We start from the raw sequence: 27,964 nt of genomic DNA, 5'->3' as shown, positions 1-27,964 counted from the left end.
GAACTGGCACTCATCTGATCTTGTGCTTCACACACCTGCAACAGCAGGAAAGATCAACGAGCTTCAATGTATGCATCTAAGAAAGCCATAGCAATAGCTCCAGCACTCTGAGCCTGATCTGTGTCACCAGCACCAGCTGGATTTAGTGAGGAACTGGAACAGACTGCCCAGGGAGATGCTTGAGTCTTCATTGGGTGTGAATCAATCAGGTTGGAAGAGGCCTCCAAGTTCATCCAGTCCAACCTAGCACCCAGCCTTAGACAATCAACCAGACCATGGCACTGAGTGTCCCAGCCAGGCTCTGCTTCAACGCCTCCAGGCACAGTGACTCCACCACCTCCCTGGGCAGCCCATTCCAATGCCAATCACTCTCTCTGACAACAACTTCCTAACAACATCCAGCCTAGACCTCCCCTGGCACAACTTGAGGCTGTGTCCCCTTGTTCTGTTGCTGGTTGCCTGGCAGCAGAGCCCAACCCCACCTGGCTACAGCCTCCCTTCAGGGAGCTGCAGACAGCAATGAGCTCTGCCCTGAGCCTCCTCTGCTGCAGGCTGCACACCCCCAGCTCCCTCAGCCTCTCCTCACAGGGTTTGTGTTCCAGGCCCCTCACCAGCTTTGTCACCCTTCTCTGGACAGAAACCATTCCCCAGAGCACTTTCTAACAGCTTCCTCTGCTAACTTTCTGAAAATTCCTGGAGAATCTACACAGCCTGGGGTTCATCCACACATGGAATTGGTCTTGAAGGAAGCAGCAGTGTTTTTTGCTGTCTATCAATAGCATTGTGTGTAAGCACACTCTTAGCTGTGCTCTACAAGGAGTCTGGGAAGACACAGCAAAATAAAACCAGAGATGTGCAGCAAAGGTTTGTAAAAGCTCTGTAATAAATGGCTTACTTAAGGAACTGACAGATGCCTGCCAGGAGACAAAGAAATGGGAACAAGAGATAGCAGTGAACAGAAGCTTGCTTCAAGATCACTGCTGGCATGCAGACCTCATGGTATGAGAGGCATGAGAAAGGGCAAGGCAGGCATTCAGACTGCAGTTCCCAGTCATGTCCTCAGGTTCTTGAAGGAGAAGTTGTCAGAGTTATGGCTTTGTAAGTGAGTAATGTAACTGTCTTCATTTTAGCAAGCTGGGAGTCCCACCTCTCCCTCAGTTTGCCTTGCTGTGAGCTGCTGGAACTTTAGGAGTCTAAAGAGGAAAGGGAGGACTTCAGCTGACTCTCTCAAGAACTGTTGATGTTATACAGAAAGATGTAGCTGATTGTTTTAATTGGAAAACCAATGAGAAAATAAGGCAAAGTGTGGGGTGGCAATGGAACAGAAACAAAAGGAAAGACTTTACCCTCCTTCCTAAGCTGTGCTCCTGTCCTCCAGTGCACCTCAGTCTCTTCTTTCCCTGTCACTATCACCCCTCAGATGAATTTACATGTCCTCTGTGTGTCCACATCCTGTCCTGTCCTTGTCCTTTCTCCCTGGCTATGCTATCTCAGCATAAAAAGATGTATATATTTCTATATATATTATATGCATATATACACATGAACCCAATATATATGATAATACAGATAATGTATTCCTCATCCTACCTACATAATCACTGCAGGACAAGATGGGGCACTTAGTGCCATGGTCATGACTGGCCAGGGCTGGCTGCTAGTTTGGACTGGATGGGCTTGGAGCTCTCCTCCAACCTGCTTGATTCTATGATTCTATTCCCTTCATTATAAACACTCACAGGTAAATGTGTGAGGGATCCTCTGCAGTATGAGTTAATGTTCTTTTCAGGAGACATATTACATGGCTTCAGCTTCAAACCTGCTGCAGTTTTACCTGACTTTCATCTGAGTTTTATTCAAGAATTTGCTTGCATGTGTAAAGTCATTTCCATTAGTTGCCTCCCATTATCTGTGCAGCCCTGTGAGTAATTGCTGCTGTCTGTGAAGGACTGTGTGTTAGTACTTTGTTAGACAGGAGTGTAACAGATGAGCTTTTTACTCTGGTTTTCACAGACTGGTTAAGGATAACTTTTCCTAAAGGACCAGTCTCTTGGAAGTTAAAAGCCACCCCTTGAGTGCTGTGTCCAGTTCTGGGCTCCTCAACTCAAGAGAGATGTTGAGGTGCTGGAAGGTGTCCAGAGAAGAGTGATGAAGCTGGTGAGAGGCCTGGAGCAGAGCCCTGTGAGGAGAGGCTGAGGGAGCTGGGGGTGTGCAGCCTGCAGCAGAGGAGGCTCAGGGCAGAGCTCATTGCTGTCTGCAGCTCCCTGCAGGGAGGCTGTAGCCAGGTGGGGTTGGGCTCTGCTGCCAGGCAAGCAGCAACAGAACAAGGGGACAGAGTCTCAAGCTGTGGCAGGGCAGGTCTAGGCTGGATGTTAGGAGGAAGTTGTTGTCAGAGAGAGTGATTGGCATTGGAATGGGCTGCCCAGGGAGGTGCTGGAGTTGCCATGCCTGGAGGTGTTGAAGCCAATCCTGGCTGGGGCACTTAGTGCCATGGTCTGGTTGCTTGGCCAGGGCTGGGTGCTAGGTTGGGCTGGCTGAGCTTGGAGCTCTCCTCCAGCCTGGTTGATTCTAGGATCCTGTGATTCTATTTGAGATTTGTAGTTTCACCATTTGAAAACTGCTGTTGCTTTTTACAAGCAAATGAGCAGCCCTCTTTTATTTTCCTTTCTAGCAAGCCCATGCAATTAAATGCTGGTGGAATTTATCTGCCTGTGGATCAGCAGCATAACACAATTTTAATTACACCTACCACACTTCACTGAATCCTCTCCTTCTGTAGCAATGTCTGATCAGGGTAAAGGTCCATGAGCTGTTTTGAGCTCTGCTGAGCCCTAAGTCACAAGGTTTGCATTCTGGTCGTTAAAAATTAAAACAAAGGAGTCAATCCTTTACACTTCTGTCTCAGAGGGAAGTGAGACTTGCTATTATATAGGGAATTAGTAGAAAATGCAAGCTACTGAGTGCCTCTGTGCTTAAGAAATCATGTGCAAAACCTCCTAAAAAGGATGATTAGAGCAAGAGGAAGGAAGTGCTGAAGCAGGTCAGGAGAGTGGTGTTGAAGTAATCATTGTCAGTTGTTGGTTGTGTGTTAATTCATGGCTAAGTGGGTTTTACTGCTGGCTTTGCAGTGTAGATGTAGTTCTGTGGTAGTCAGGCTTGGAATCAGTCCACTTGCACTTACCTGCAGTGTTTTGTGAATGGAGAGGCAGGAATCCATGGCAGCTGCCTTTGTTGCTGTGCTCAAGGAGCAAGGACACTGCTGAAAGGAGGTCATGTCCAGTGGTGAAGACCTGTAAGTGCTTCTACCACCCACCCCTGCCTCTTGTTAAAGACAGCAGCTCTGTTTCCTCACAGCAATTGCAGGGGAGGGAAAAGACTTCAGCATCTATATGTTAATGGCTTCAGGACTTTTTTCTTCTCAATTTCAAAACAAATCAAGCCACAGGGAGGAATTATCTGTATCAAGAACTATTTTCCTTTACAGCACTGAGATACATCAGAGGTGTTTCTAACAAAGGCTCTACAACCTGTTTGCCAGATTCCCTTTTGTACCTGTTGAGCTTATAAATCAGCTCAGAGTAGCAGAGGTTATGATTGTGTGATGGATTGGGTTTTTCCTCACCCCCACCTCACTTTACATCACCCAGACTAGACTCAGCTGAGCTGGAAATTAGAATGGAGCTTTATATTCACAGCTCAGCACAATATCCAAGCAGGTATTTACAATCTATACTGCTAGAGACAGGAATAGAGAAGTAAAAAGGTAATCCAGAAACACAACAGCTCTGCCAGAAACCAGAGTCCCCAACAAGGGCTCCCAACCACCCTTCCACCTCCTTTCAACCTCTCTACCTTATCCCAGACTTTGCCTTACGTTCAAGTGGAGTTTGGCAAATCAGCCAGGGAGGTTAGGAAGCAGATGGATTAGTTAGACAGCAGGTTAGGGAGAGAAGGGAGGCAGCCAGAGCCAGAGGGAGCAACTCTGTTACCTATATTTGTGTTCTTGTTTTTATACATCTAAATTAAGAGATGGGCTGAAAAGAAAGACCCAAGAGAAATGGTAGTTCCCTGGGCTGCATTCACCTCTTACCAGCAGGGAAGTCCCCACAGATTCTCCTTGGACATTTAGTTATGTGGGAAAGGAAGGGAGAAGTTGCAAGTGGTGTACATGGCACCAAAGAGTTATACAGGCTGAAGGTGTTGGGGTGTAGGAAAGAAACTTGAAGCAGCACAGCTTCCTTTGCTCTGTTACTTAGAGCTTTTTTTGTTGTCCTTTCTTTGTCTGGAGCTGTTGCCTGATGGCAGTGGTTTCTCTTCCCGTTGGAAGAGCAGAAGGAGGAGCAATGAGGAGATCATTTCAAGGGGCTCTTAGGATAATCCAGTCAGTGGTTTTGGTTTGAAGGGTGTCTGTAAGTGACTGGAGAGAAGACAATCAGAGATAGAGGCCTTAAGCAGTGTGCTGTCATCTACTACTCTGGACTCTTGGCTTGTAACATCTCCAAAGACTGACAGCAGCAGCACAGCACAGTAGCTTGGCACTCTTCAGAGTACAGATGGCTGAGTTGCATTCCATGCAGCCTCTTGATTAAACAAATATGGGACAATTTCACTAGGGATTTATCCATGCTGAGCAGAAGAAGAGGCTCAAGACAGACCTCATTGCTCTCTACAACTACCTGAAGGGAGGCTGTAGCCAGGTGGGGTTGGGCTCTGCTGCCAGGCAAGCAGCAACAGAACAAGGGGACACAGCCTCAAGTTGTGCCAGGGGAGGTCTAGGCTGGATGTTAGGAGGAAGTTGTTGTCAGAGAGAGTGATTGGCATTGGAATGGGCTGCCCAGGGAGGTGTTGAAGCCAAGCCTGGCTGGGGCACTTAGTGCCATGGTCTGGTTGGTTGGGCAGGGCTGGGTGCTAGGTTGGACTGGCTGAGCTTGGAGGTCTCTGCTTGATTGTATGATTCTATGGTAATGTAACTCTCTGCTTGTGCATTGTGCTAAGCTGTGAATATTAAGGTTCATTCCTTAACTTCCAGCTGGCTGAGTCTAGTCTGGATGAATTCATTGGGGGGGGGTGGGCTGTAAGTTCCAAACCAACACAGAAGTGCGTACAGAGGCTGCTGGAAGGGGTAAAACAATCACTCGGGGTGTGAGAGCAGGGCAGGAACTGAGCAACCAATTCATCAGCCGTGAGACGCTGCCAGATGTAGGGCTCCCCTCCGCGGCCCTGCCAGACGTTCCGTGTTGCCAGGGCTCGCTGTGCCCTGATGCTGGCTCGTCTGGCATCTCTCACGTCCGCAGCAAGTCCAGGCAAGCGCTGGGGCTCTGTGCCGGGGGTCCGCTCGGCACCTCGCAGGGGTCAGTCCGCACACGGCGCTGAAGCGCAGGCAGTTCCGCGGCGCCACCGCAGGGCCGGGTCGCGGTGAGCGATGCTCATCGCCGCCCGCTCCGGAGCGCCTCTTGGGAGCGATGCTTTGTGCTGCTCCCTTGCGAGCGTGGGCTGCAAACACCGCAGCGCCGGGGCCGCAGCCCTGCCTTGCCCGTCCCGCCGCACACGTCTCTGCGCCTGCGGGCGTGCTCCCGCTTGGGTCTTCCCTCTCTAATTACCTCTGAGGCTGTGTGACACAGGAAAGCATCTTTTAGCCACACAGCAAAAAGCCTTTGTAGCCTGAGTTAAGGTTTTCCCTTTGGAATGTTGGCACTGCAATACCGGGCAGTTGGTCAGGTTTTCTTCCTGTTCTGGTGCAGTCAAATCACCCTGGACAGGCTGGGCACAAGCCGAGCCCATGAGGCTCAGCACGGCCAAGTGCAAGGTCCTGCAGCTGGGCCAAGGCAATGCCAAGCACCAATCCAGGCTGGGCAGTGCCAGGCTGCAGAACAGCCCTGAGGAGAGGGGCTTGGGGGTGCTGCTGGATGAGAAGCTCAGCAGGAGCCAGCAGTGTGCACTTGCAGCCCAGAGAGCCAAGCAGAGCCTGGGCTGCAGCAGCAGCAGTGTGGCCAGCAGGGCCAGGGAGGGGATTCTCCTCCTCTGCTCTGCTCTGCTGAGACCCCCCCCTGGAGTACTGCATCCAGCTCTGGAGCCCCTGGGACAAGAGGGCTGTGGAGATGCTGGAGAGTGTCCAGAGCAGGGCCAGGAGGATGCTCAGAGGCTGCAGCAGCTCTGCTGTGAGCATAGACTAAAAGAGCTGGGGCTGTGCAGGCTGGAGCAGAGGAGGCTCCCAGGTGACCTTCTTGTGGCCTGCCAGGATCTGAAGTGGGCTACAAAAAAGCTGGGGAGGGACTTTTGAGGCTCTCAGGGAGTGCCAGGACTGGGGGGAATGGAGCAAAGCTGGAGGTGGGGAGAGTGAGGCTGGAGGTGAGGAGGAAGTTGTTGAGCAGGAGAGTGGTGAGAGGCTGGAATGGGCTGCCCAGGGAGGTGGTTGAGGCCCCATGGCTGGAGGTGTTTCAGGCCAGGCTGGCTGAGGCTGTGGGCAGCCTGCTCTAGGGTAGGGTGTCCCTGCCCATGGCAGGGGGGTTGGAACCTTCAATCACATTAGGTGATTCTGTGCTCCACAACCTCCCTGGGCAACCTGTGCCAGTATCTCACCACCCTCACTGCACAGAACCCTTTCCTAACATCCAGTTTCAATCTCCCCTCTGCCAGTTCAAACCCATTCCTCCTCCTCCTGTCATTACCAGACCTTGTCAATAGTCCCTCTCCAGACCTCCTGGAGCTCACTTCAGATCCTGCAAGGCCTCTCCAAGGTCTCCTCAAAGCCTTCTCTTCTCCAGCTGCAGAGCCCCAACTCTCTCAGCCTGTCCTCAGAGCAGAGCTGCTGCATCCCTCTGAGCATCTTGGTGGCCTCCTCTGGACTGGCTCCAACAGTTCCATGTCCTGCTTGTGCTGGGGGCTGCAGAACTGCCCCCAGGACTGCAGGTGGGGAAAGAGGAGAGCAGAGCCAAGGGGCAGAATCCCCTCCCTTGCCCTGCTGCCCACACTGCTCTTGCTGCAGCCCAGCACAGGGTTGTGTCTGGGCTGCACTCACCCTGCAGGCTCATGCTGAGCTTTTCATCAGCCCAGACCCCCAGGTCCTGTTCCTCAGAGCTGCTCTCAGCCATTCCCCACCCAGCCTGGAGTTGTGCTTGGGATTGCGCAGACCCAGGAGCAGATGCTTACACTTGGCCTACCAACTCAGCCCCAGCTCCTCAATCCTCAGGGACAAGCAAGGTTTCAAAGCTATTTCTGTGTCTCTGGCTAAGCTGAGGTGCTCTCTGCCCAGGGTGTGTGCAGGTACTTTGAGTCAATAGCATAAGCATCTGGCCTTAGGGCTTGGACGTTTCTCCAGGAGCCACTGAACTAAAATTTGGTGATTTAAGACCTGATTTGGGGACTTTGAAGTGTTCTGCCAAAGGTCAGATTCCAGCACTGTAGCCACAATGGATATGAGAAGAGAAGACAGCTTGGGGAAAATCTTTATTTCCATGAGACCCCCTAGGATCTCACCATGCTTGTGAGCTGCCCAGACAAATGTGTAGTGCAGGGAGTTGGTGCTGTTCTCCATCTCCTGTTCTAGAGAGTAAAGAGGATCTGCATCTGCACCACAGGAGAAATGCAAGCCTGGAGAGCTGCAAACACTGCTCTCTTTGGCACGGGGTGAAAGAGGGGTGGAAGGAAAGAGAAGGAGGAGGGGAAGTGTTTGATCCCTGTGCTTGGATCAACACTACCAAGATTAGCTACCCAACCAGTAACTGCTGCACTGAGCTGTGGTCTGCTGCTTGCAGAGGCACTTTAGGTTGAACTCTCACGTTTGCTCTGTTTGGATACCAACCCAATTTACATCTTCTGCAGCAGGACACTTGTTTTCTTCTCTCTTTTTCTGCAAGCTCCTATTTTTTCAATGAAACCAACAACAGCAAAGGTCAAGATTGATGCAATAACATCCGTGAGCTGCCAACAGGGAGCTGGAGCAGCAGCTGGAGGCCAGCCATTACCCCTGGCTAGCTCTCGCCTTTCTTCTCACGATGCATCACTGGTTGATGAAGGAATATTAGCATCCTCTGTCTATCCCTTCTCCCTAGACACTCGTGGAAATGTCTAATGTTGCTCTTAATAACAACATTCCATTCTTTCCTATCTCGCAGTCGCCAGTAAATCACTCGTTAAATGAATCAGGCCTCGCGAACTCGCCCTGGCAAGATTGATTCCTGCCTGACGTTTCCTTGGGAAACGAATTGAATCTAGGGAAGAAAAATGTGCGTGGAGTGGCAAAGTGTACTTGCAGAGAGAGGCTACTGATGATGAATAGAGGGAAGATAGAGTACACATGCTTCAAAGAACACATTCTTGTCATGATGCGCGGCGCTAATGCGCTCCGAAGCAAAGCTGGTAGGATCGGAAGCTCTCGGAGCAGAAGGATCACCCTTTTCCTTGGGAGGCATTATTTACTCTAAGTTCCTGGCATGCTTTTAGAAACACATCCAGGCCTTTCACTGTGATTTACATAAGTCCTTATTTTTTTCCCCCTCTCTCTTCTCGGTATCCGTCAAAATAATTGGGCTTTCAGCGGTGCTTTGTGCAGACAGGTGGGTATGGAGCCCAGGGTGATTTGTTCTCTGTGCTGCCTGACTCTCTGACAACTGAAGGAGGCTCTTGGTGGGTGTGTGTGTGTGTGTGTGTAAGGTTCTGCATAGTTTCTCACCTTTGTTAAAGTATTTATTCCCTTTAGTGGCTGCAGCCCTCGCTGATTACCCTGCAGAACACAGCCCAAGTGATGTGTACCTGCTCGAGGGTTTCCTTCCCAGATGAAAGCTTAGCACTAGAATCAAGGGAAACATTAAAACTTCCTCAACTCAAATTATTCTGAATAGTCTTTAATTGGCCTAATAAGTGACTTTATCCAGCTTCATATATAGGTTTTCCCATTCATTAATATTGCTTAGAATAGAATCAGCCAGGTTGGAAGAGACCTCCAGGCTCGTCCAGTCCAACCTAGCACCCAGCCCTAGCCAGTCAACTAGACCATGGCACTAAGTGCCTCATCCAGGGTTTGCTTCAACACCTCCTTCTCTGGATCCTTTCAAGGCCTGTCTGGATGTGTTCCTCTGTGATCTGTGTTAGGTAGTATTGTCTTGCTCTGGCAGGGGGGTTGGACTTGATGTTCTCCTTGGGTCCCTTCCAACCTCTAACATCCTGTGATCCTGTGACCTCCAGATACGGTGACTCCACCACCTCCCTGGGCAGCCCATTCCAATGCCAATCACTCTCTCATAGCTTTACTCATTTGGTTTGACTCAATCAAAGTTGACTTTAATCCTTTCAGCCATCCCACAGATTACTTTTGAAACAAGAGTCGATGATCAAATTTCCAGAACCCTTCTGGGACCAGATTTATCAATCAGACTGCAGCCCCCCCTATTAGCTGCACAGAAATCAACCCACCCAGTTCAGCCACTGGCTGCCCTATCACCACACTGGCAAGCAGAGGCCTGAAATTTGGGACACTGTCATCCCAATGGGTAATTATGGGCACAGTGTCTGACTCCTTCCATTAGAGAAGTAAAATTACACTGATTAGGTGTGTAAATTTGTGGGTACCAGCTATGATCAGTCATAACACATAGCAGGGAATTCCTTTTAATCCTTTGCAATGAGGCACACACAAACCAGGCACTTATTAGCTTGAAATAAAAGCCTGGGATTTTATGCCTTTAATGTAATGACTGCTTTTGCTGGAAATGATAGGGAGAGCAAATATTGTCCTAAAGGCCTGCAAGCCAACAGATATTTTCATGCCCAGCTTTTAATGTCCAGGAGCTTGTGGGGAAAAGGGGAAAGTACATTGCAGCTCTGGAGGGAATTTCATATATATATATGTAATGAAATTAAAAGGTCTTTGTGCTTTAAGGAGATAGTAGGCTGAAGATGAGCCAGCAGTGTGCCCAGGTGGCCAGGAGAGCCAATGGCATCCTGGCCTGCATCAGGAGCAGTGTGGCCAGTAGGACAAGGGAGGTTCTTCTGCCCCTGTACTCAGCACTGCTCAGGCCACACCTTGAGTGCTGTGTCCAGTTCTGGGCTCCTCCATTGCAGAGAGATGTTGAGGTGCTGGAAGGTGTCCAGAGAAGGGCAACAAAGCTGGTGAAGGGCCTGGAACACAAACCCTATGAGGAGAGGCTGAGGGAGCTGGGGGTGTGCAGCCTGCAGAAGAGGAGGCTCAGGGCAGAGCTCATTGCTGTCTGCAGCTACCTGAAGGGAGGCTGTAGCCAGGTGGGGTTGGCCTCTTCTGCCAGGCAAGCAGCAACAGAACAAGGGGACAGAGTCTCAAGTTGTGCCAGGGTAGGTCTAGGCTGGATGTTAAGAGGAAGTTGTTGGCAGAGAGAGTGATTGGCATTGGAATGGGCTGCCCAGGGAGGTGGTGGAGTTGCTATCTCTGGAGGTGTTGAAGCCAAGCCTGGCTGGGGCACTTAGTGCCATGGTCTGGTTGCTTGGCCAGGGCTGGGTGCTAGGTTGGGCTGGGTGAGCTTGGAGGTCTCTTCCAACCTGGTTGATTCTATGATTCTAAGGCTGCTTTTGGAGGGGGACTGGATAGTATATTCCAAAAGTCTGTCATTGTTCTGTGCCTGGAGAATGCAGATTCCACTTTCAGTTGCAATCACAGAATTCCTTAGATTGGAAAAGAGCTCCAAGATCATCCAGTCCAATCATTAGTTTCACACTGACAAGTCCTTGACTAAACCAGATCCCTCAGCACAACATCTAAATGCTCAAGGAAATTCAGAGCCTTGAGAAAGCAGAATCAAGCCTGGACTGCTTTTAATAGGACAGTTTAAATGTCCTGCCAAGATTGATAACCAGTCCAGGCAAAATATTGGTTTAAGTAGAGGATGAATTCCTGTCAATAGCTCTGTATGGTGGAAGAGGAACCCAGCAGCAGCACAGCCTTGGTGCTCCAATTCAAAGCCTGCTGCTGCAAAGCTGCTGCTATTTGCACAAGGCAACACTCTGTCTGGAGCTGCCAGTGCTCAGCTCTGCAGGATGCCTTGCTGGACCTTGCACAGAATTTGTTAATTGCAAACACTTTGAGAGCATTGATCCATGGCTGCTCTGATTAAATAATTACTCTGCAGAACACTGAGGAGGGCTGGCAGGGGACAGCTCTGACAGAACCGCTCTAGATCCACGTTCCAAGTGCCACAGGGCCTCTCCCACAGCAGGGCTCTGTCCTCACCTCTGCTTGCAGATGATGTAGTTCCAGCTATTTAATTTTCTTCAGAAGGACTAAAGTTTAAATCAGACTCAGATTGTTTTCACTTTGGATTAAACCATCAGCAGGTAAGCTTCCAGAGCTGGGAGAAGGGCTCTGCCTCCCAGCCAGCCTTTCCTCCTTCCCTGTCGTAGAATCATAGAATCAAGCAGGCTGGAAGAGACCTCCAAGCTCAGCCCGTCCTGTCCAGTCAACTCAGTGCCCCAGCCAGGCTTGCCTTCAACACCTTCAGGGACCACCTCCCTGGGCAGCCCATTCCAATGCCAATCACTCTCTCTGCCAAAAACTTCCTCCTAACATCCAGCCTGAACCTGCCCTGGCACAGCTTGAGCCTGTGTCCCCTTGTTCTGTTGCTGCTGGCCTGGTTGCCTTTGCTTTTTTGTTCACTGCCTCACAGAATCATAGAATTAACCAAGTTGGAAGAGACCTCCAAGTGACTGTCTCAGCCAAAAGCCCCAGAGCTTGTTAAGAATTAAGCCACTCCACCACTTTGCCAGCATAAATCCAAGCGTGTTCCTGAGCACTGGCTGTGTAAGGGAAGAGGTTCTCCCTCACAGTGCTTCACAGAACACCCTGTAAGCTTCTGTTTGTCCTGCAGTTTTCCTCACCTTTGTTCCCCAGGCTTCAACACCTCCCTCAGCTGTCACTTCTGCTCTCTTCCTTACTGCACATCCTCCCTCTTCTTTTTTCTCCTCTCACTCTATTAAGTTGGCTATCATCAAAACCCAGATGAGACAGGGCTCCAGTTATCCCCAGGGGAGACCCCACTTGGAGTACTGCATCCAGTTCTGCAGCCTCTGTTACAGGAAGGATATGAGAGGTGGCCAGAGAAGGGCTACGAGGATGAGCAGAGGGCTGGAGCACCTCTGCTATTAGGAGAGACTGGGGGAGTTGAGGCTGTTCAGTCTGGAGAGAAGGCTGCTCCAAGGTGACCTTATTGTGGCCTTTCAGTGTCTTAAGGGGGCTACAAGAAAGCTGGGGAGGGACTTTTTAGGCTGTCAGGTAGTGAGAGGACTGGAGGGGATGGAACAAAGCTGGAAATGGGGAGATTCAGTCTGGATGTTAGGAAGAAGTTCTTCAGCATGGAGGTGGTGAGAGCCTGGAATGGGTTGCCCAGGGAGGTGGTTGAGGCCCCATCCCTGAAGGTGGATGAGGTTCTGGCCAACCTGCTCTAGGGTAGGGTGTCCCTGGGCATGGCAGGGGGGTTGGAACTGGCTGCTCCTTGTGGTCCCTTCCAACCCTGACTGATTCTATGGTTTCACACTCAGCAGAAGTGCCATCAGATGGGGAGTTTTCACAGTCCCTGTTGCACACATCACAGAAGTTGGTTGTCTCACCAGAAGCCAGCCCCCTGCTTGTGATGTGCCTCCCTCATCTTTGAAGTGACCTGCAGTGAGAAGTGTGTGTGAATGCCTTTGCTAAGGTGATGCAGTGGAGTGGCAGGGAACTGGCCCAGACAGGTGGGTTTGCTGCTGTACCCATCCACTCCTGTGCAGTTAATGGCACCTGACTGGTGTGGGACTGATTTCACTGCAGTCCCATTGAGCCCTTCAATCTGCTGCAGTTTGATTCTCCCACCAGATGGCATTTCCCTGCTGCTGCCACTCTTGGCCTTGCTTGCTGCACGCTGCCCTGAGCGCTGCCTCTCCGTGCTCTGCTCCCTGGCAGGATTCATGCATCTCTTCATTTCACAAGCTGCAGCAGTGCAGAGATGCTTCTGATTTCCTTCCAGGAGATCTCTGCAACCCACTTGGGAGCTGTGTTGTCTCATTTGCACTTTCTTATTGAATTTCAATCAGGTTTCCTAACAATTTGGGAGGAACTCCTGTGGGATATCTTCAAATGCTCCTGGCTCGGTGCTGTCCAACACCACCTCATTTTCCCTCCTAAGGCTGGCTGTGTTTTCTCATTTAGGAGTAATTCACCACATGACAACATTTTACATTAATGGAGACCTGCTGGTATCAGATGTGATAACATTCAGTGGGGAACACAGGAGATAGGTACAGGGACATACACAGCATAAAATAAAAATCAGCTGATGTGCAAGAAAGTTAATGAGGGGAAAAATCCTCTCTGCTGGCAGATGCTGACTCACGAGTCTCTCTCTCTCTCTCCATCCTGCTCAAGCAGGGACAAATTAGATTTATCTCTTACTTCTCAAGGGTCCCTGAGGAAGTGAATAAAGATGGTAGGCTCCAGTACAAGTAAAGTGAACCTCCTTAGTTGCTTCCTCCCTTTTTTCCATGATAGAGTGCTAACTCCAGGTGAAAAAGGAGTAAGTTCTTGAGTCCCTCTTGCACATCCTAAACCAGGTAGCAGCACTGAGCCTTGTCTTAAAGGTGGATAGCCCAAACTTCACCTCTGGAACAGGCACCTACCAGTCCAGCACACTCTGGCATTTGGAGCTCTCTAGCCATAAAAATAATCACCTCTTTTCATTAAAACAAACCAAAAAAGCCCCCACTGACCATTTGGGAGCTGATGAACTTCAGATCTGAACAAACTCACAGAGAGGGAGTGGTGCCAGAAGCACAGAAACCTGTAAAGGCAGCAGTTTTATCCTGTGAACCACTCAGAAAAGGATGCATTTCAAAGGAATGGTATCACATAATAATGGATCTTGCTCTTTACTTTGACACTCTACAGAAAAGATCTACTGCCACTGAGGTGGGGATATATTCTTTTCCTAATTCAGTTTAGATCCATCTGAGATTGCCCAAGAAGCTGTAAAAATAAACCTTCTTACCTTTAATCTCAGATACAGCTCATATTTTCAACCTCTCCTTTGAGGAGTGTTGCCATGTGCTTACCTTCTAACAGCATCTCCTGTGTTTTTACTTCTTTATGCATCATCTTTTCACTGACGTTCTTGGCTGGTGCTTTCCCACTCTGATGGAACACAAATAGGTCTGCCCATTTCTTCTCAAACACTGTCAACTTGCTAATTTTGCTACCTGGGTTTTGCTCTTTCAAGCTCAAGGCCATTTTCATTATGGAAAGCAGCAGCATCAACAGCCCAAGTGATTCCCAGCTCTTGTTGGGAATATTTCTACTATAGGTCAGAATATTTCTCCTGAAGATCATAGAATCAAGCAGGCTGGGAGAGAGCTGCAAGCTCATCCAGCCCAACCTAGCACCCAGCCCTGCCCAACCAACCAGACCATGGCACTAAGTGCCCCAGCCAGGCTTGGCTTCAACACCTCCAGGCACAGCAACTCCACCACCTCCCTGAGCAGCCCATTCCAATGCCAATCACTCTCTCTGACAACAACTTCCTCCTAACATCCAGCCTAGACCTCCCCTGGCACAGCTTGAGACTGTGTCCCCTTGTTCTGTTGCTGGCTGCCTGGGAGCAGAGACCAACCCCACCTGGCTACAACCTGCCTTTAAGTAGTTGTAGACTCTCTCCTCCCTCTGAGCATCCTGGTGGCCTCCTTTGCACTGGCTCCAACAGTTCCATGTCCTGCTTGTGTAGGGGGCTCCAGAACTGCCCCCAGGACTGCAGGTGGGGTGTGAGGAGAGCAGAGCCAAGGGGCAGAATCCCCTCCCTTGCCCTGCTGCCCACACTGCTCTGGCTGCAGCCCAGCACAGGGTTGTGTCTGGGCTGCACTCACCCTGCAGGCTCCTGTGGAGCTTTGCATCAGCCCAGACCCCCAGGTTCTGTTCCTCAGAGCTGCTGTCAGCCATTCCCCACCCAGCCTGGAGTTGCACTTGGGATTTTGCCCTCACTATGACACTATTAAGACTTTTTCCTACAGAGCACAGCTTGAAGCTCTGGAAAAATCCATTTGGTGAGACATTTTTATTTGCTCTGATTTAGTTTTCAGTCGATCTGACTCTGTCTGTTCCTCCTTTCAGGTGGAGTGACAGAATTTGAATTAGACCATTAGGACAAGCTGGCAGATTAGTTTTGTGAGGCTAAGAACAGTGCAGCAGATAACATCTTAATTAGTACCTGACATGGCCAAAATGTTACAGGAGACTTTACTCCCAGAAACCTTCCTCCCCAGTCCCAGCAGACCCCCAGCATGGTTCTAGCCTGGATGTATTTAATGTAAGCCTCCAGGCTTCTTGAGCACCTGGCAGAGATGAGCTTTCCAGGGCTTTCACAATTAATGCAAGAGAAAAGGGACTAACATTAAGTACTGGGAAAGCAGATGCACTCTTTGCCTACAGCTTTAGAGAGGGAGCTCTGCAGCTCTCAGTCTTTGCCTGTACAGCTCCATGAGCTTTGTGTTTCCACTCTACCTTTTTAAGGGAGCTTCAGATCAAAGCCTATTTCATCTTCCCAGTAACTCAGCTGCTCCTGTAATCATCTCATAGCCTGAACCACAGGATCCTGGCATCTGCTGATGTAATTATAAGATAAGGCAAAACAAGTGACAGAAGGTTCAGAGATGGCTATCAGCACAGGTGCCAGCCATGTGGAAGAGTAGCCAGTGGATGCCAAAAATAGGGTAGAGCAGAAATACCCACCTAGAACTTTGTCATGAGATGCTGATCAGCCAGGTTGGAAGAGAGCTCCAAGCTCATCCAGCCCAGCCTAGCACCCAGCCCTGCCCAACCAACCAGACCATGGCACTAAGTGCCCCAGCCAGGCTTTGCTTCAACACCTTCAGCCATGGCCACTCCACCACCTCCCTGGGCAGCCCTTTCCAATGCCAATCACTCTCTCTGCCAACAACTTCCTCCTAACATCCAGCCTAGACCTCCCCTGGCACAGCTTGAGACTGTGTCCCCTTCTTCTGTTGCTGGTTGCCTGGCAGCAGAGCCCAACCCCACCTGGCTACAGCCTCCCTGCAGGCAGCTGCAGGCAGCAATGAGCTCTGCCCTGAGCCTCCTCTGCTGCAGGCTGCACCCCCCCAGCTCCCTCAGCCTCTCCTCCCAGGGCTGTGCTCCAGGCCCCTCCCCAGCTAATTGCTGTAGAAAAGTTTTTAAATGAAAAGAAAATTCCCTTATCCCCCCTGCAAGGCAGGTCTGGAAGGCAGCAGCTCTCCTGGCAGTCAAACCAGCCAGCCCATTTCTTTCTCCTTCACAACATTATTGACAGAACACTTCATTTTTTATTGTTATTATAAAAAGTTGCCTGAGGCCTCAGCAAATAAAGCAAATTGGAGATGTGAAATATTTGTGCAGGTAATGAAGGCCACAGTTGCATCACCAAACCATCCCAGGGAAAGCCATCTGCATGTCACAGTCCCAGGTAGGTGGAGGCATTCACATGGCTGTGTCTGCAGCTGCCTGAGAAGTGGAGGGGTAGCACAGCACTGAATTTGTCTTGATATTTGCTTTCACATCAGCTCCTGCAGTTCTTAGAACAGCCTTTGTGTTTGGGATGATTGGGAGCAAACCTGCTCCACGAAGCCTGAAAGCTGATACAGTTCTTGTTCTTCATTTAGTTTGAAAGCCTATTGTGATAATCCACACCGGGGGGGGAGGGGGGTCATAGCAGAGTGAAGTAAGCTGTTGACTTAGCCATGAGAGGTTTGCAGAGATGTTTGTCAGAGGAGGGATTGTTAAAATTGCCACATTTTCTTTTCATACAAAGAGTAATATTTAGTGTGGTACTTAGTGCAGGAGATGAGCTCCATCTCCTACCAGCTTCCATGCTGCAATGGGTTTGCTTTTGCAATTTGGTTATTACAGTGTGTTCAAATGTGTTTTGTCTGCTAACTGTGTCCTGTTGGCCTGCAAAAGTACAAACTTGAGGGCTTTGTTTTTTTCTGTCTGGTTCTGTGAGGCTGTGTCTGTCCTATTGCTGACAGCATCACTGGTGGGCAACATCAGGTAGCTTTGTGCTCTATCACACTATGTCAGGGGCTGGAAAGGACCTTGAGAGATCATAGACTCGAAACAGGTTGGAAGAGCCCTCCAAGATCATCCAGCCCAACCTAGCACCCAGCCCTAGCCAATCAACCAGACCATGGCACTAAGTGCCTTATCCAGGCTTGGCTTCAACACCTTCAGCTATGGCAACTCCACCACCTCCCTGGGCAGCCCATTCCAATGCCAATCACTCTCTCTGACAACAACTTCCTCCTAACATCCAGCCTAGACCTCCCCTGCCACAGCTTGAGACTGTGTCCCCTTCTTCTGTTGCTGGTTGCCTGGCAGCAGAGCCCATCCCCACCTGGCTAAAGCCTCCCTGCAGGGAGCTGCAGACAGCAATGAGCTCTGCCCTGAGCCTCCTCTTCTGCAGGCTGCACACCCCCAGCTCCCTCAGCCTCTCCTCATAGGGCTGTGCTCCAGGCCCCTCCCCAGCCTTGCTGCCCTTCTCTGGACACCTTCCAGCACCTCAACATCTCTCTTGAACTGAGGAGCCCAGAACTGGACACAGGACTCAAGGTGTGGCCTGAGCAGTGCTGAGCAGAGGGGCAGAAGAACCTCCCTTGTCCTGCTGCCCACACTGCTCCTGAGCCAGCCCAAGATGCCATTAGCTCTCTTGGCCACCTGGGCACACTGCTGCCTCATTTTCAGCTACTCTCTACCAGTACCCTGTCACGTAGGTTTGTGCTACATCACAGGATCACAGAATGCCAGGGGCTGGAAGGGGCCCCAAAAGCTCATCCAGTCCAACCCTCTGCCAGAGCAGGTCACACAGGAATGCATCCAGGCAGGTTTTGAATATCTCCAGAGAGGGAGACTCCACAACCCCCCTGAGCAGCCTGTTCCAGTGCTCTGTCACCCTCATGGGGAAAAGATTCCTCCTCATGTTTAAATGAAACTTCCTATGGCTCAGCTTCCAGCCATTGCCTCATGTTTTAACCAGAACTAAATGGGCTCACAGGACAAGAGTGTGAACTGCTTGTTACAACAGATAGGTCTTACAAAACCAGCTGGGTTGGTGCTTTTGAGGCAAAGAGCAAGCAGGGCTTTTGTCCATTGCTGCATGCACTCCCTCTTGCTGCTCAGGGAAGTCCAAGCCTGCAGTTGCAGGCTGTGGGTTGAGATGGGCAATCTGGCAGCGTTTACTCATCTCCCACCCTGATCACAACACAGTGGCTCTGCTCCACGGCAGGACATTTGCCTCTGCTTGAGCAGGTGACTCAGGGTTAGGGAATTCTGTCCTGACAGTTGGAAAGGGCACTGACCTCACTGGCTAAATACCTGCTCTTAAAGCTTTTGGTTCATTTCTGGGCTCAACATCTCTGCCTTTGGGGCTTGCTTTCCTCTATGGCACTGAAACAGTTCAGCCCAGCCAAATTCTCAGGGAATGTTCACATGCTTCAGCATTCAGGGGAGAGGGAATTTGTTCCTCTCTCTCCACCTAAGAGACTATTCAGTGTTGTAGAACAGCAACCAAGCAACCAGGCAGGCTCTCCATGGGTAACTGGTCAGAACCACAGAATTGTTTCAGTTGGAAAAGACCTCTGGGATCACTGAGTCCAACCATTAACCCAACACCACCACAGCCTTTAAGCCATGTCCCAGAGTGCCACCTTCTTTTAACACCTTCAGAGGTGGTGTTCTAATGCTTGATGACCCCTTCAGGAAGGAAAATTTTCCTAATATCCAACCTATACCTCCCTTGGTGCAACTTGAGGCTGTTTCCTCTCATCCTATCACCACTTTCTTGGGAGAAGAGACTGCTCCCCAGCTCTTTCCAGCTTCTACAGAGCACTAAGATCTCTTGTTTGTAAGGATGGTGACTACAGTAGTAATGACAATGATGATGAGAAGGCAACAGACAGATGCTGGGTGGATGGCTAATAGCAGAAGATCAAAAGATCTGAAGCAGCTGGCACACATCCTGTGAACCTGGCTGCATGGCTTGCTTATTGTGACTTCTTTCTGGCCAGTATGGACTCCTTGCTTGTCACATAGGACCAGAACACTGTGGCAGCAAACAAGACATTACAGCAGTAATGGAGTGTTCTGCTTCCTCAGAACCAAGTTCTGTTGAGAGTTAACTGCAGTAGGCGACCATAGAATCAGTCAGGGTAGGAAGGGACCACAAGGATCAGCCAGTTCCAACCTCCTGCCATAGGCAGGGACACCCTACCCCAGATGAGGTGGCCAGAGCCTCATCCAGCCTGGCCTTAAACACCTCCAGGGATGGGGCCTCAACCACCTCCCTGGGCAACCCATTCCAGGCTCTCACCACTCTCATGGTGAAGAACTTCCTCCTCAGTCTGAGACCTAAGGCTTGTTTTGGTAGTGGCTAAAGATTTTACAGTACTGCTTTGCTAGGCTGGAGTAAAAATGGGATGTAAGAGAAGGTTCAATATTGATTTAGTATTGTGCTACTGCTGTTAAGTTCAGGTTTAATGTTGGTTTCTGGTACAGAGCACTCTTGAAAGTCTTTCCCTGAAATTAAGTTATTATACTGTTAATTTTCACGACCAATATATATAGATGAGTATCTGTAGAGCTAAAAAAGTCCATAATGGAAGCAAGCCTATAAAAACCTGAGCCTTTATAGCATGTTAATGGCTTCCCATTAGGTCAGATTAATGTTTTCTGCTGGTTGAAAATAGCTATTTAGCAACAGTGCTTTTGGTTAAGGATAAATAACATCTGGGCCAGTTGCTTCTCCTTTGGGAATAGATTTGCACTTTCAGTGCTTGCTACTAAGTCACTTGCACAGAAGAATTCTTAACATCTGCAGATTGAGATCTGAGGATGTCAGCTGGATCCCACAGCAGAGAGATCCTCCTGTGCTGGCATTGCTGCGACTCAGAGAGGTGGCAGATTCTGCCACTGCTCATGGTCCCACTGCCACGTCAGGTGCAGGGCTCTGCACACTCTGATCAAGTTGAGCTGGATGATAACCAACCTGCCTCACCATCCCACTTTGGACCAGAGCAGCAATACCAACCTGCTGCATGCAGGGAAGCTGTGGGCTGTGAACAGATCTCAGTAGTAAATAAGGCAGGAGTTAACGTTGTGTAAGGACCTGGTATAGAAGGTGGCTAAGGCAGAACTTTTGGTGATGTTAATAAGATAACAAAGATAAATCTTGGGAGGTTTTTTCCTCCTTTTTAAAAGGCACAGGAGGTAACTAATTCCTCATGTCTTGAGGAAAACACAGACAGAAGTGACAATGCCTACCTGCTGTGTGTGCACTTGCACCTTCCCCGCAGCAGCAGAGCTCTACAGGGCTGCTGACAAGTGACTGGCCAGATTTCAGCTGCTAGAGAGGGGCTATGGAGAGCCTTCCTCCCTTGGCATTTCTCTTCATTCCAGGTTTTTTAATCAGTGCTTCAAGTCAAGTTAATATCCATTTGGTTTGCAGCTTAGGTATTCTCCCCTTGCAGACCTTCAAACAGCAAGAGACCCATTATCACATCTGCTCCTCCTATTGCCCTATTTGCCTCATCTCAGCAATGCTACCTGGAACTTACATTAATAGTCAAGAGGTACATTTGTACTATTTTTCATGAGGAAGGCTCTTTAAAATGCTTTGTAACCTACACTGATGCAAATTTATATGTGAGGCTCTTAGATCTGGGGCTCCTCAGAGCTATGCCTCCTAATTGTTTGCTATGTAACTAATAGGCTCTACCACCAGAAAGAAACTGTTAAGTGCTCTGGTTCCTTCCTGGCCACCCAGCTGGAGGCTGGGCCTGACTTTGTGAGTATTAAGCTCATGCCCTCTGAGGGTCAGTCCACTTGGAACTGTCTAAAATGATGTGTCCCAAACCAAACAAATCCTGAATGATTAGAGACTTAATAATCAGAGAATCATCACAGCATGGTTTGGGTCAGAAGGGACCTTAAAGATGTCTAGTTCTAACCTCTTGCAATGAGCAGGGACACCTTCCACTGGACCAGGCTGGTCAAGCAGCTTGTCTTTTTGGTTTGAAAAGGCTGCAATAAATAGAAGAGAATGCAGTTCCACTAGGCAGAGAGGCAGAATCCTTTAAACCATGCATTGGGCACATTAAAATCAAATTAAATACCAAAAAAGAGGTACAATAACATTTCCTCTACTCTTATGTGCAGGAGGAAGTAAGATTGAGGGCATCCAAGACTTGGATAGAAATTTAGCTGAGCTTTGCATTACATTTTTGAAGTCTCATGTAGGAATTTATGGTTCCCTACACATTAACAGCACAATTGGTGCCTGTTGTACTCATGAAGCAGGAGTTACTCTAGTGAAGAAAGACTGCAGCCCTGAGAGATAACCTCAACACAATAGCCACTGTTGAATCATCCTGAAGCAAAATTCTTAATAAATATCTCAGTTATTCACCATAAAAGCTCTCCAGAATGAAGAAAGTTCCAGTTCTGGGCTTCCTGTCAAGTTGTGCCTCAGACTGAATTCCAAAGGAGAGGGTATTTTCTTTAACCATTTTTCATTGCCTGTGACTTGCTGGCTCTGTGAAGCTCAGTATATCCACACAGAAGGAGAGATAAAGTGTCAGGAAGGCACAGAAATGGCTGTTTGTAGTCCAGGATTCCAGCCTTGGCTTCTTAAAGACATCATGTGCCATAACAAATAATGAGTATCAAGTGAGCCCCAAAGAACCTCTGTGTTACTCATCTGTGTCTCATAGAATCATAGAATCAACCAGGTTGGAAGAGACCTCCAAGATCATCCAGTCCAACCTAGCACCCAGCCCTATCCAGTCAACCAGACCATGGCACTGAGTGCCTCATCCAGGCTTTTCTTGAACACCTCCAGGGACGGTGCCTCCACCACCTCCCTGGGCAGCCCATTCCAATGGGAAATCACTCTCTCTGTGAAGAACTTCTTCCTAACATCCAGCCTATACCTACCCCAGCACAACTTGAGACTGTGTCCCCTTGTTCTATTGCTGGTTGCCTGGGAGAAGAGGCCAACCCCCACCTGGCTACAATGCCCCTTCAGGTAGTTGTAGACAGTAATAAGGTCACCCCTGAGCCTCCTCTTCTCCAGGCTAAACAGGCCCAGCTCCCTCAACCTCTCCTCATAGGATTTGGTGGACAAGCAGATCTTGCACACTTATTCTTACTTTTGCCTTTGCCAAACTGATTTCAAAGGACAAGACAGCTGCTTGGAGGGAGGGAGAAAGGAGGCTGCCTGCTTCTCTTTCTGAGGGATGATGTGATTAGTGGTGCACTCTTCTCAGAGAGCAAGAGTGAAGACTGGTCCAGTTCTGGAGCCCCTGTTGCAGGAGGGCTGTGGATGTGCTGGAAGGTGTCCAGACAAGGGCCACGAGGATGAGCAGAGGGCTGGAGCTGCTCTGCTGGGAGGAGAGACTGAAAGAGTTGGGGCTGTGCAGTCTGGAGAGGAGAAGGCTCCCAGGTGACTTTATTGTGACCTTTCAGTATCTTAAAGGGGGCTACAAGAAAGCTGGGGAGAGACTTTCTAGAATGTCAGGTAGTGATAGAACAAAGCTAGGAATGCTAGTGGTGGTTTCCAGCCATAGCAGTTCAGAGTGATTAGATGCTGTGCTGAGGGATTTGGTTTAGCCAAGGACCTGTCAGTGTGACACTAATGATTGCACTCGATGAGCTTGAAGGGCTTTTCCAACCTAAGAAGTTCTGTGGTTCTGTGAATGGGGAGATTCAGACTGGATGTTAAGAAGAAATTCTTCAGCATGAGGGTGGTGAGAGCCTGGAAGGGGTTTGCCCAGGGAGGTGGTGGAAGCCTCATCCCTGGAGGTGTTTAAGGCCAGGCTGGATGAGGCTGTGGACAGCCTGATCTTGTGTGAGGTGTCCCTGCCCATGGCAGGGGGGTTGGAATTGGATGATCCTTGTGATCCCTTCCAACCCTGACTGCTTGTATGGTCCTGTAAGAGAGGTTATTGAAGAGAAGGCTGCTATGGTCTCTCAGGTTGTTGCACTTCCCTGCAAATGCTCTGTCTGATGGCCATCAGCTGATGCCATTTCAGCAGGGCACGCAGGAGCAGCATCTCCCATGTAACAGAACTACCTCCGTCGCTTCCAACATGCATTTAAGTACCCAGCTCCTGCTGAGATTAGTGCATGATGGAAATTTCTCTATCTTTACCTATCTAAATTCACAGAATAAAAACTGCTTCGTGCCTGTCTAGAGCTAGCTCATTCCTGAATATTTATTACCTATGAAATTAGTTTTCTTCCTACCCGCTCGCTCCTTCAGGCAACATCTCCTGACGGAGGCTTGTTACAGGCAGGGTGATGGAATTTGTTCTGCTGTTGCTTCTGTTGTGATTTTTCTCTGATAAAAGATTTTGTTTGTGAGTAACAGCCAAGGAGTAACAGCAGCATGAGACATTCCTTACAGAAAAGATGGCCTGGTGGGCTGAGAAATGTGAGCTTTGCTTTAACTTGCACAGACAAGATGGGTTACAGGGAGTCAAGTATCATCTGAGTGAGGAAACTGCAATAAGCTTTTTCACTAATGTAAGCCACTTTACATTGATGTTGCATTGGCTCCCATTTATTTGTGTTAATTGCTGTTTATTTCCTTTAAGACTTGGCTTTTTGTTTCTCCTTACCTGGACTCAGCTGTAGTGGGACAGCAATCTTCATATTCTTATCTTTAATAGCAAAACTTGTCTGAGTCTTTCAACATTACAGAAAAATGGGGAAATCTTTCTTTTGCTTCCCCCCACCCACCCCATGCTAAAAAGCTTTCCACTTAGAAAAAGCTATAGCATTCTGCCTGTGACTTCAGGATTATTTCTGTCTCCCAAAAAACCCTGTGAGAGTAAGGTATGTCCAGTTCTGGGCCCCTTGGTTTAAGGAAGATGTTGAGGTGCTGGAAGGTGTTGAGAGAAGGGCAGCAAGGCTGGGGAGGGGCCTGGAGCACAGCCCTGTGAGGAGAGGCTGAGGAAGCTGGGGGTGTGCAGCCTGCAGCAGAGGAGGCTCAGGGCAGAGCTCATTGCTGTCTGCAGCTGCCTGCAGGGAGGCTGTAGCCAGGTGGGGTTGGGCTCTGCTGCCAGGCAACCAGCAACAGAACAAGGGGACACAGTCTCAAGTTGTGCCAGGGGAGGTCTAGGCTGGATGTTAGGAGGAAGTTGTTGTCAGAGAGAGTGATTGGCATTGGAATGGGCTGCCCAGGGAGGTGGTGGAGTCACCATCCCTGGAGGTGTTGAAGCCAAGCCTGGCTGGGGCACTTGGTTCCATGGGTTAGTTAATTAGAAGGGTTAAGTGGCAGATTGGACTCAATGATCCTAGAGGTCCCTTCCAACCTAGCTAGTTCTGTGATCCATAGAATCATAGAATAGAGTTACAGAATCAAGCAGATTGGAGGAGACCTCCAAGATCATCCAGTCCAACCTAGCACCCAGCCCTGTCCAATACTCACCACAGCCATGAGCTGTCAGCAAGTTCATTGCAGTCCCTGGGGCAGTGAGTGTGACTTTGGAAGACACACAGTGGGACTCAACTGTTCTTCCACAAGGTGGAAGAAGGAATATTCTAACAGGCAGCCACTGATTGTGGCTTGGCCTGTGAAGGATGCCTGGCTCTGCAGCATAGGCTCCTGCTCTGTACTCCCAAGGATTGTCATGTAAAATGTACAAGTGAATGCACAGTAGGAATAATAAAATTGTCTGAGAATTTTAAGCACTTAAATATGATACAGAAACAGGAATATTTTCTGTGACACAGAGTGGTGACTGATGCAGCTCTCTTCCTTAAAAGTATTTGCTTCAGCTGGGTATTCATCTACCTCGTGGCAGAAATTTCTGGAGGAATTAGAATCATAGAATCAAGCAGGTTAGAAGAGAGCTCCAAGCTCAGCCAGCACAACCTAGCTCCCAGCCCTGGCCAAGCAACCAGACCATGGCACTAAGTGCCCCAGCCAGGCTTGGCTTCAACACCTCCAGGGACAGCAACTCCACCACCTCCCTGGGCAGCCCATTCCAATGCCAATCACTCTCTCTGCCAGGAACTTCCTCCTAACATCCAGCCTAGACCTCCCCTGGCACAGCTTGAGGCTGTGTCCCCTTCTTCTGTTGCTGGGTGCCTGGCAGCAGAGCCCAACCCCACCTGGCTACAGCCTCCCTGCAGGCAGCTGCAGACAGCAATGAGCTCTGCCCTGAGCCTCCTCTGCTGCAGGCTGCACACCCCCAGCTCCCTCAGCCTCTCCTCACAGGGCTGTGCTCCAGGCCCCTCACCAGCTTCATTGCCCTTCTCTGGACACCTTCCAGCACCTCAACATCTCTCTTGAACTGAGGTGCCCACAACTGAGCACAGCACTCAAGGTGTGTCCTGAGCAGTGCTGAGCACAGGGGCAGAAGAACCTCCCTTGTCCTGCTGCCCACACTGCTCCTGAGCCAGCCCGGGATGCCATTGGCTCTCTTAGCCACCTGGGCACACTGCTGGCACACTGATAGTTCTCAGTAAAGATTTGTAAGAGAAGGGATGCAATGCCCAGCTAACAAAATGGAACTGACAACCTTCACTGGTGGCAGGGTCTCATTTGCAGCACAATTGGAGCAACACAGCCATTTTCTCTTTGCTGTATGTAAATAAGGATCTATATTTCCCATGACTGTGATAATAGCTTTATCCTAAGCAAAATGGGGTTATAAATTATCCCTTGCTCTTGTTCAAGTAGTCCAGGCAAGTGTGTCCCTCCTCCCCATCTGTTTGACTGATATTTTTCTCTGAAATCCTAAAAGGTGAAGGCATTTAAGTGAAATGGTCACATGGCTCTAATTGGGAACCTGCAGGTAGCAGCACAGATCATGGCAGCTCCCACCAAGTGCTTGAGTGCAACTCAGAATTCATAATGCCTTACATTTTAGGGGATCAGGTGATAGAAAGCAGCCCTGTAGGAAAGGACTTGAGGTGCTGAGGGACAAGAAGCTGGATGTGAGCAGGCAGTGTGAGCTTGCAGCACAGGAGGGCAATGGCAGCCTGGGCTGCATCCAAAGGTGTGTGCCCAGCAAATCCAGAGAGGTGACTGCCACTCTGCTCTGCTCTGGTGAGACCTCAGCTGGAGCACTGCATTCAGGTATGGAGCCCTCAACACAGAAAGGACATGGACCTGATGGAGCAGGTCCAGAGGAGGGCCACAAAAAAGATCATATTAGGAACAAGTTCTGCACCATGAGGGTGGTGGAACACTGGCACAGGTTGCCAGGGAGATGGTTGGGGCCCCATCCCTGGAGATAATCAAAGTGAGGCTTGACAGGGCTCTGGGCAGTCTGATCTAGTTGGGGATGCTCCTGCTGACTGCAGAGGGCATTGGACTGGGTGAGCTTTGGAGGTCCCTTCCAACCCAGACCACTCCACGTTCTGTGATTTTAACTTGCGTTCTTCTCCCTGACCTCATCTTTCACTTTGGAGCTCTTTGGACTTTGCAACCTTCAGCAGCCTGTCTGCAGCAAGCTTTTCTGTTCATCCTCTTGACTCAGTCTGGTGCTGTGTTCTGTCTCCAGCCTGCACAGACAAGGAGCTGAGGAGCCTGGCGTCGCGGCTAAAGGACTGGTTCGGTGCTCTCCACGAGGATGCGAACCGCGTCATCAAGCCAACCAGCTCGGACACAGCACAGGGCAGTAAGTAGGCTTCCTCTTGAACGTGTCAGTGTTGCAGGAGCCTGGCAGAGCCTTGGGCTGTGCAGAGCTGCCAGTGCTGCATGCCAGGTCAAGGGGGTGCCAGCAAGCCAACAGGTACGCAGGAGACCTGATCCTACCCAGAGCTGTACGTTTGCAAAGGAGATGCAGTCCTTCTGGCCCACGCTGCTCTGAAAACCAGCAGTCAGAGCCAGAGACACCTTTACAAGCTAATCAGGCTACTAACAGTGGTTGAAGGCCACTGAGGTCACACCTGTACTAGTAAATAAAACAGCTCAGGGACTCTTCTCAAGCCCTGAGGTCAGTTCATGTCTCTGGAGTTAAACTCTGTGACTCTCCAGATCAGACTGGCTGCATCCAAATCACTTCTTGGGCATGGACCATGGCTTGCACTTATCCCCACGTTTATGGCCAAGTGTTTTCTGACCCAGTGTCAATGACACGAGCTAAAAACATGGCATAAAAGCATAGGGGAAATGGAATGATGTTGGAAAAGATTCCCTTTGCAATTTCTTCCTAGCACCTTATATCAGAAAAAGAGAAATAAACCCATCCATATCTCAGCCACAGAGCTGGGACAGTTAAATGATGTGGAAAGCTGGAATCTGTTGTGTCCCAGGTATTTAATAACCCCATCTTTGCTTCCTGAGATGCTTTTCCTTTATTTAAGAAAGGAGGGAAATGAACAGTTTAGAGGACATTTACTCTCTGTGGATTAAGCCAACATGACTGATTTTGATGTCATTTACCCACCAGGGATGGGAAAAGATTCAGATAATAGCATCAAAAGAGGTCATGTTCATCAGAGAGCAGATGTGAATTTATTTTCTGTGAGGACTCATTAATCCTTTTAAATAGTATGTCCCAAAACCCCTGGGCCCTTGAGCTGCACAACAGGATGCAGAGGCTTTACTGAGGTGTGTGTCTCTCCATCTCTTCACCACCTGGTTCTGTGGATCAAGCTGCCCAAAGCCAGGCTCCACAGCCCCAGAGTGTAAAGGGTCCAGCCTGCTGCTCCCTTTGGCAGCTCTTTGGACCCCAGTGCCCACTTTCCCTGCTGATTGGGACTGGAGAGAGTAAAAGTGCAGTAGAGCAGCCCCAGCCCACATGGGTGTTTACTGTTGGTCTGTGCCTCCACTGCCACTCATCTTTTGTGTGACTTAGAACAGAATAGAATAGACCAGGTTGGAAGAGACCTCCAAGATGGTACTCCAGGAAGCACACAGTGCAAAAAAAACAACTGGGTGTACAGCTAATCATAGAATCAACCAGGCTGGAAGAGACCTGCAAG

General features: G+C 49.5%; 1 protein-coding gene across 1 annotated transcript in view; it reads left to right on the top strand.

The window, feature by feature from the left end:
* SPOCK1 (SPARC (osteonectin), cwcv and kazal like domains proteoglycan 1) overlaps positions 1–27,964 on the top strand; it is a 374,224-nt gene that overhangs the window by 324,638 nt on the left and 21,622 nt on the right. Inside the window, exon 7 of the mRNA XM_064162166.1 lies at positions 26,539–26,655. Within this exon, the coding sequence (XP_064018236.1) occupies positions 26,539–26,655 (117 nt within the window). The remainder of the gene's footprint in view (positions 1–26,538; positions 26,656–27,964) is intronic.

The sequence above is a fragment of the Pogoniulus pusillus genome, chromosome 22 (genome assembly GCF_015220805.1).
Source record: "Pogoniulus pusillus isolate bPogPus1 chromosome 22, bPogPus1.pri, whole genome shotgun sequence".
In the NCBI taxonomy this organism is placed as follows: Eukaryota; Metazoa; Chordata; class Aves; order Piciformes; family Lybiidae; genus Pogoniulus; species Pogoniulus pusillus.
Note: the sequence above shows the minus strand (reverse complement) of the source record. Positions and strands in the feature narration are given on the sequence as shown.